At 41.8% G+C, this 8,464-nt stretch overlaps 1 protein-coding gene across 1 annotated transcript; it reads right to left on the bottom strand.

Annotated features, from left to right (window-relative positions):
- Window positions 1-996: 996 nt before the first annotated feature.
- LOC148874088 (glycine-rich protein) lies at window positions 997-3,675 on the bottom strand. The gene is made up of 4 exons (XM_088942066.1): window positions 3,614-3,675; window positions 1,608-1,711; window positions 1,343-1,499; window positions 997-1,250 (listed from the first exon to the last, which is right to left on the bottom strand). The coding sequence occupies exons 1-4, from the start codon at window positions 3,630-3,632 to the stop codon at window positions 1,213-1,215; spliced, it is 318 nt and encodes a 105-aa protein (XP_088798192.1). The 5' UTR covers window positions 3,633-3,675; the 3' UTR covers window positions 997-1,212.
- Window positions 3,676-8,464: the final 4,789 nt, after the last annotated feature.

The following is an 8,464-nucleotide window of genomic DNA, read 5'->3' as shown; positions in this document are numbered from 1 at the left end:
ATACTATTTTGGATTCGGGCTTCGAGCTAGGTCCATTAGAATTTTAACAAAAGCCAACCCCGAGCCCAACCCATGAACAAGTTTAGTCCCCACTCCTTGTGATTCTTTATAATGACAACCATTATGTTTTTGTTTTTTATTTTATTTAAAAATAAAAATAAAATAATTAGAATTTACAATCCCATTAGAAAAGATTCAAACATATTCAACCATATTTTTAAAAATATTAATACATAAATGTATATGTACATATACATATATAAACGTATGCGTATATATACATATATATTAGTAAGGATCTCATGGGGTGAGAATCGAGGTGACACGGGGTAGGGAGTGGTCTCCCCATCCCCACCAACGAAAATGGAAATTTTCCCATCTCTATCCTCATAAGGAGAAAATCATCCCCATCCCCACCCCATTCAAGACATCCCCACATGGGGTTGGGGAATTAGAAAAATTGCCATATCTAACCCTATTTAAAATTAATTATTATTATTTTTATATTATTAAAATATTATATAAAATACAAATAATTATTAGTCATTATATAAAACAATTATATAGTCTTATATGTTTCTATTGTTTCTAGCAAATTTCTTATATTAGAAGTGCATTAATGCAGAGAAAGAGAGTTACTGTTGGAAATTTTTTGAAATAGCAACTTTGTAGCCCAATTATTCCAAAATCATTATACTCAGTGAGTCAATGTCGGTGGTTCAATTAGGAAATTAGGAAACAAAAAACAAAAAACAGAACCAAGTACACAAACGGTTTTGGTTGTTTCTTTCCATCGATACGTAGTATTTTTTTTTTTTTTTTTCTCTTGAAGTGAACAAACAGTTTTGGTTGGCTTAGTTGTTAGCTTGTTACTTTCTCCATGAGAGGGAACCATTCCATTACAACATCTCCCAGTCTCTTAATGGGATAAATTAGATTGGTGACGACAAAGCCTTTCCATCAGTCTCAATTCATTTCAGATAAAAAGCAAGGAAATTTGTTGAAACTTGAAACATCAATATATTACTCAAGTTCTCTCAGAGGCATCATTCACAATAACAGAGGAATATAGACATTCTCCATACCATGGATGCTTCAAAAACTAGCCTATTTCAATTCGACATCAGGTTGGGAAGCATTCTACAGCATAAACGGGATATTACAGTAAAAGTAAACATGTATTTAAGTGAAAGAAGTGCATCAACCAACATTTCAGCCCCCGCAGCAGGATCCACATGCAGGAAGGGAACCTGGATGTCGAACATAAATCATCACCTTTTAAGGAAACAACTGAAAGAAAAAGAACCCCAAAAAAAAGCTATGAAAAACGAAAGAAACTTACTGTGGTCAATCCCACGGACATTGTTCAATCCACGGGGTGGCCCACGTGGTCCACCACCGTATGGACCTCTCCCAGGACCTCCGGGACCTCCAGGACCACCACCATCCCATTTCTTGCTGGCACCTGAGCTTTTCTTGTAAGCATCTGATTTTTCCATCTGGGAAATGGCAGATGTGAATTCAAAATTAAACTTCACAAGCCAATCAACTTTCAGTGAAGTGAACTAAAATGAAATAGGTAGAGTAGTAGAGTGTTTCAAAGGTACCGAGAACATGGTCATGAAGAAAATGCCAATGAAGTTAAGAATAAACCAAAAGAAATCAGTAATTGTGCTCAATCGCCATAGTGATTTCTTGGGTTTCACAACACCTGAAGAAGAAACATGCACAGAAAACATAATTCATCATCCCTATACAAGAAACTACTAGTGAATGTCAAATGTCAGCAATGCAAATCTCAACAACAGCTTTCTTTTGCTCCATTTAACTACATATCTTAAATCAATTGGTAAACCATTTTTGGTCACAGAATTTTACTATTCTAAATGAAGAGAGTTGGTTAAACACAAATAGGAAAAAGAACTTTGAGATGGTAGGTTAGATAAGAAAGATAACAAGAAGCATTGATGTCAAGCCGATGTCAAAGTGAACATGTATACACCTCCAGAATTTATGATTTAGAGGCTCCCAGCTATGGTATACACTAGATTTTCAAGTCCAAAATAGAGAAATATATTTATACTGATGAATTTTCAGCTCATTCGAATGGCATGAGCTCATCAATACAATGATTTTATAGGGTCCTTGACACAATCAACATGTTAAAGAAAAGGAAGTGAAGCTTACGTTGCCTATGTTTGCCACCAAAATCTGTATTTCTATGAGTAAGTAAATAAATATTTATATGATGGATCTATCTATATTTTCTCTATTTTATTACTAGACAAGTGAAATGTGTTGTTTTCTAGTTGATAACCTAACAACTGGGTGTAGATGACCTAGGATTTTTCCTGGCAGAAGCTTTGTTAGAGGTTCAAAGGGCTACAAGTGTAAGCCAAGTTACTCTCTTGTCATGTGGCAAGTTTCAGCCCCCATTGTCTTTTGCCACATGGCAAAACAAAGTCCTCTTTATTAGGTTACATTAAGAAAAATTCCAAAATTTCAGGTATTATGAGGAGAGAAATTGAATACATGATGGTTTATAAAGCTGATATCGAAGAGAAATTGAATAAATATCGAATCCAGAAAACCCTGAACGGTATGAATTGGCCAAGTCATAGCAGTTTACTTTTGCCATGTTGAAGACTAAATAGAAGATCAAGACCATGAATCTTGTAAGAGTTGTATGGAATGCCTCTGGAGTCTGGGCCAACCACATGTACATATTTTTGTTTATATCAGCTCCATACTACAGTGCGTCTATAGTCCCAGGTTTTCTTTCTCTATTTAATAAAGTTATTAGGAAGTAATGCCAAATGTGCAGCACCTCTGTTACCCGCAAAAGCAGGTCAAACTTATTAAAAATAGTGGTTTCCACCTTGTCTGTAGAAGAAGGTAATGTCTTTTGGCATTGCTTTGGAGGAACTACCCTCCTCCCTGCCAGAAGAAGAAACAAGCACCCCAAGAGAATTTCCTCGACTCTGATACTCTTCAGGATGATAAATCCAACAATCTTTTCATGTGTGCATATATGCATATACACAATTGAGATAGTATCCCTAAAAAATTCCGGTACAAAATGGAATAGAACACGGATGATTTACTGGCTCACTAAATTAGGAAAACATGTAATAACCATATCATGAATGGGCTCTAGATTAGTTACCAGTATACAATTTGAATAAGAAACAAAGAACATAATACAATCAATTCTACAAATTATAAATTCAGTGCGAATTTCTCAACAACAAAAATCAATACAAATATCACCCAAAATTTCACTCGAATTGAGAACATCTACAGAGGGAACTGGATAACATTGAGAGATAGATATGTGAAATCTCCTGATTCAACATGAAACTAGAACATCCAAACGATTTTCAAGAAAACCCCTAAACTCGTACTATACGCACAGAATCCATTAAGAAATTAGAATCCTAACCCTAATTTGACCAACGAAACACGATTTCTGAACGAAATATCGCGATTCAAACAGCGATCAGTAAATAAAGAACAAAAAATTGCATCCCTCTCTCCATTTTCATGAAGATTTTAAGTAAACTGAAAGAATTCTTGATAGAATGAACGAGGAGAGAAAGCATCGGTAGCGTACCTCCTTCGACGTAGGCCATGGTGCAGCTCTTCGAGGGTCTTCCTCGTCGGTCTTCTCGCACAGAGTAATCTCGATCAACGCCCCAAACAATAAATAAAGTGGGTCAGGGTCACCTCCTACTTACGTGTTCTCTGAATTTCTATTGGCTACAGACAATCTGTTTGTTAGATGATCTCGAACGTAGATGAGGAATATGATAACCATAGCCGTCAAATTACATGACGTAGTTGTCAAACATTGAAATGGCCATTCTTGACCCGACCCGCTAACCTACGGACTACCTAAATTCTAGAACTTGTCTCTGGGTTGGGCTGGGCTGGGCTGGAAACGACAAGTTGGGTTTGGTAGCAACCGAACCCAATTTAAAGGCTAATAGACTGGGTCAAGAAATACAGGTCAAGCAGCAGTTAAACTAGTTATAGTGAAGTCCTTGTGCCAACACAAATATGCAAACGTCGTTAAACAACCAATCAGGAGTACAATTTCCGGTATGTGCTACACCCTGAAGTTTAGGCTGTGTTTAGTTTGAAAGAAAAGGTAAGGAAAGGAAGGGAAAGGTAGGGAAACTTATATAAGATTTGTAAAGCATTCCCTACCTTTCCATTCCTTTCCTTACCTTTTCCTTCAAACCAAACATAGTCTTAGTAATTGTAATTACCTCCCTTGAAATTTTTAATACAGTTGCAAGTTAGTAGAATCTTCTAAAACAAGGCATACAATGTCAAAATTACCCATATAGTTACTATGAGGCTGGTTTCAGGGAAAAACAATACAAACTTTATGAACAATAAAAACAAAGAGAATTTAAAATTGTAGCCTTACATTTGAGTGATTGATATGAAAGGTAAATTTGGAAAATAAATCAATTTTAGAAAAGAGATTGGAAGGATTTGAGGTAGTGATTTATATGAAGAGAACATTTAGAAAATAAATATTTTTATTAAAAATAACTATATGGGTATTTTGGATATTTTCATGCATTTTTTTAGAAGATTCTACCAGAGGGGTCCACTTACAACCATGTCAGGAAGTTTAGGAAAGGTGTACAATTGCTAAACTTCAGGGGAGGTGATGGTGCACGACTTCCCTTGGGAACACAGTCACGACGAGACCATGATTTTTGGGGAACAGCTTGCGATCGGACTTCGCCTTCCACTACACCCCCTAATTATTGAAGTGTTAAATCACTTTGACGTCACTATAGATCAACTCCACCCGAAATCTATCCGGAATGTGGTCGGTACCATTTCCCTCTGTTTTGACTACACCCTTCCTCTTGATCTCGACATTTTCTCCTCCATCCTCTCCATAAAGAAGAATGCCTCTAGCATTCTCCCTGAGCATCGGCAGACCTACTACCTGTCCCCCCGCCCGGGCTTCAAGTTGTTACACGAGCTTCCCAACAAAATCCCGGCCTGGAAATGGGATTACTTTGTAGTTCGCAACACTACGGGGTGCCCTTTCCCAACTCACTGGAGGGTGGCCGTTCAGAACTCTGGCATTATGTTGGACCAGGATACAAGGGAGACGCTCCAGTCTTGGGCGGAGCTCGGCTTTGACTACAAGGACTACCTTGCCGAGGACAAGCTCATTCAGGCCAGTTTGAGTCCTGGTAGGTCACCTTGTTTTAGAGTTAGTACTTTATCTCAGTAGCTGGCACATTTTGGTAGCATCACTGATGTTGAGCTTTGTCACAGGACCCATGGAGCAACTTAGCGTAGAAAGGCTCTTTGGAAAGATGAAAGGAAGGAAGAAGCGAGCTGCTAAGAGAGCTCACATTGAACCTCCACAAGCTCCTACTCCCGAGCTCGAACAGCCTGCTGATGCTTCGGTGATTGACTTGGAGGAGTCGGAGAACCTCCCACCTTGGGAGCTCGAGACGATTCGGAGCCCGTTCCCAAGACAACTATAGAGCTCGCTCCCGAGACCACTACAGAGCCCGCTCCTGTGCCCGAGACTACCTCAAGGAGCGAAGGAACAACTCGGAGCATCCTGAACTCGCAGTACAGCCATCGAAAGAGCAAAGGGGCTGTGTATGCTGACGAGGTCTTTGAATGGGCCGAGCTATCGCCTGCTCAGCTCGGAGCTCGAGCAGCTACCCACTGCATGGTGGTAAGTCTTGTTTAAACTTCAATTTTTGCATTTGCAGCCTTACTAGTGCTAACTGGCCTTCTTGGCAGGTGAACAATGCCGTGCACGCCCTGACCTACCAGTCTGAGAAACACTTAAAGCGAGCTCTGGCTGTCGAAGACTCAGCCCGCGTGGCTCACACCGATCTGAAGCTAGCTCACGGTCAAATCCACCGGTTGGAGAGCGATGCCATTAGACCTGTTCATGGGCCGGGCCTGGCTCAGGCTAGGCTTTTACTCTTTATTAACAGAAAAATGTTAGGCCCGAGCCTAACCCTGATAAAAAGCCCAAAGCCCAAGCCCGAAACCTGACCTAATAAAAGAAATTCGAATTTTTCCCTATTAAATGGACATTATCTATTTTAATTCAGATGTTATTTCCCCTATTTAAATGAACAATGAGCCTACAAGTGAATCAACAACCTTCTTAAATAAAAAAAAAATTATTCAAATGGAAATCACATAGGGTTTTTACTTAGGTTTAACTATAGGTCGGGTCGGGTCGGGCTCGGGCCGGGCTATTTTGGCAAAGCCTGAGCCCGGCTTGAATTTTATGCGGGCCAGGATTTTTGGCCCGAGGTTAAGCCCACGGGCCAAAATGTCTGTTCAAGCCCGTCCGGGGGCCGGGCCGGGCTGGCCCGTCGGGTCACCCGACCCATGAACAGGTCTAAATGTCAGAAAAACTATATTCAGGCGCTGATGTCAGGAAGGAGGGGAGGCTGCGCAAGAAGGAGGAGCTCCTGCGCAAGGTGGAAAACCTTGAGGCAAATAAGGGGGCTCTGAAGTGCGAGGTAGAGAACCTCGAAGCCGACGTCAAGGAGCGAACTGAGATTCTCCTTGGCATCATGGAGGAGGCCAAAGTCAAGGCTGTCCAAAACTACGTCAAATCGGAGGAGTTCGACGGGGTGTTGGTGGAGGCCTACCGCAAAGGCTTCAAGCTCAGCAGGTGGCTGATAAAGCACGAGTTCCTGCATCTTGATGTAAGCGCCATCACCACCTCGCGAATCACGAGAGAGGTAGCCCAACAAGCCGCTGAAGACCCAGACTTTGAGGAGGAGGGCAACGAAGACATTGGGGAGGTTGACGCTACTGACCAAGCTGCCGACTAGGCTGGCACTTTTGCAAAAGCTCCGAGCAAGAATGATAAGTCCCTTAATTAGTTTGGGCGGTCCTTGTACTTTGAGCCTGTGAGCTCAGTTTTTTCTTTCTTTTCTTCCCCCTTTGTAACAAACTTTTTGTAATGAAATATATCTTTGTAATGAAAATACACTTTGCTAAGTGTTGTGCAATTTACTTTATTTGTCGAAGTGATTATTTTACCCTGAACTGTTAAGCTATCGAGCTAAGTACCCGAAGTGGGGGTTTCTCAACTATCGTCACCTCGAACTGTCTCCCAGTACTTAGTAGGGGTAATTTTATGCTGTACACCGAGGTGAACAACATAGTAGGGTATATGCCAGACCTGTCTGCACCCAGTTTACTTAAGATCGGTTGTCCTTAACGGGTTCAACCTGTTGTATGCCGGGGCGGGCTATGCATCATAAGGTTTGTACCCTAGCTGCCTACCTTATGCATTACAAGTACTTAGCCTATGCCGATGAGGTGACTAGGTCTTATACGGTGTTGAGGTCTTTCGTTAGCTCGGCGTTTTAGCCCTTAGGCTGGGGGAGCGACTTATAGTCCACTCTCCTAGAGTTCACCCATGCCGAAGAGGCGACGGGGTCTTATAGTGCCGAGGTCCTTTGTTAGCTCGGCATTTTGGCCCTTAGGTTGGGGGAGCGACTTATAGTCCGCTCTCTTGGAGTTCACCCATGCGACTGGGTCTTATAGTGCCGAGGTCCTTTGTTAGCTCAGTGTTTTAGCCCTTAGGCTGGGGGAGCGACTTATAGTCCATTTAGCTCGGTAATTACAAGTAATATTGCCTTAGGTTGACAATATTCAATGCCCGAGGTATCTTCTTCCCTTCTAGGGTTTTGAGCTCATACGTTCCTTCCCCAAGCACCCACTTTACTCGGTAGGGTCCTTCCCAATTTGGCCCGAGCTTACCAACACCGGGCTTAGGTACCATGACTTTTTGAAGAACCAGGTCTCCGACGCGAAGGTTCCGCCTCTTGACCCTAGCATTATAGTACCGATCTAATTTCTACTAGTAGGTCGTGATCCTAATGTATGCGATGTCCTGTACCTTGTCAAGTAGGTCGAGGTTGGTGCGTAGCTCATCTTCGTTTGCTTCGTCATCGTACACTTCCAGACATAGCATGGGAACCTCGATCTCGACTGGGATGACTGCCTTGGGGCCGTAAGTGAGGTTGAAGGGGGTCTCACCTGTTGCGGTGGTTCGATAAGCCCATAGTACACTGGGCAGCTCGTCTACCCACAATCCCTTAACTCGGTCTAGGTGTGCCTTCAGTCCGCGGAGAATGGCTCTATTTGTGACCTCCGCTTGGCCATTCCCTTGAGGGTGCACCACTGAGGTAAAATTTTGTTGTATTCCCATATCTTTGCACTAGTTCTAGAATTTAATGTCATCGAGCTACTTGTCGTTATTGGAGATGAGTATTCGGGGTAGTCCGAAACAACAAACTATATTTTTCTAGAAGAAGGTTATGCACATTCCATGCTGTGATCGTTGCGAGAGGTTTGACCTCTACCCACTTAGTGAAATAATCAATTGCTACCACTAAGAACCTCCTCTGTCCGATCGCTGGTGAAAATGGTCTGA

The sequence above is a fragment of the Nelumbo lutea genome, chromosome 1, assembly GCF_056320005.1.
Source record: "Nelumbo lutea isolate HS-2025 chromosome 1, American lotus-T2T, whole genome shotgun sequence".
NCBI classification, from domain to species: Eukaryota; Viridiplantae; Streptophyta; class Magnoliopsida; order Proteales; family Nelumbonaceae; genus Nelumbo; species Nelumbo lutea.
The sequence above is the reverse complement of the archived record's forward strand: the minus strand, read 5'-3'. Positions and strand labels throughout refer to the sequence as shown.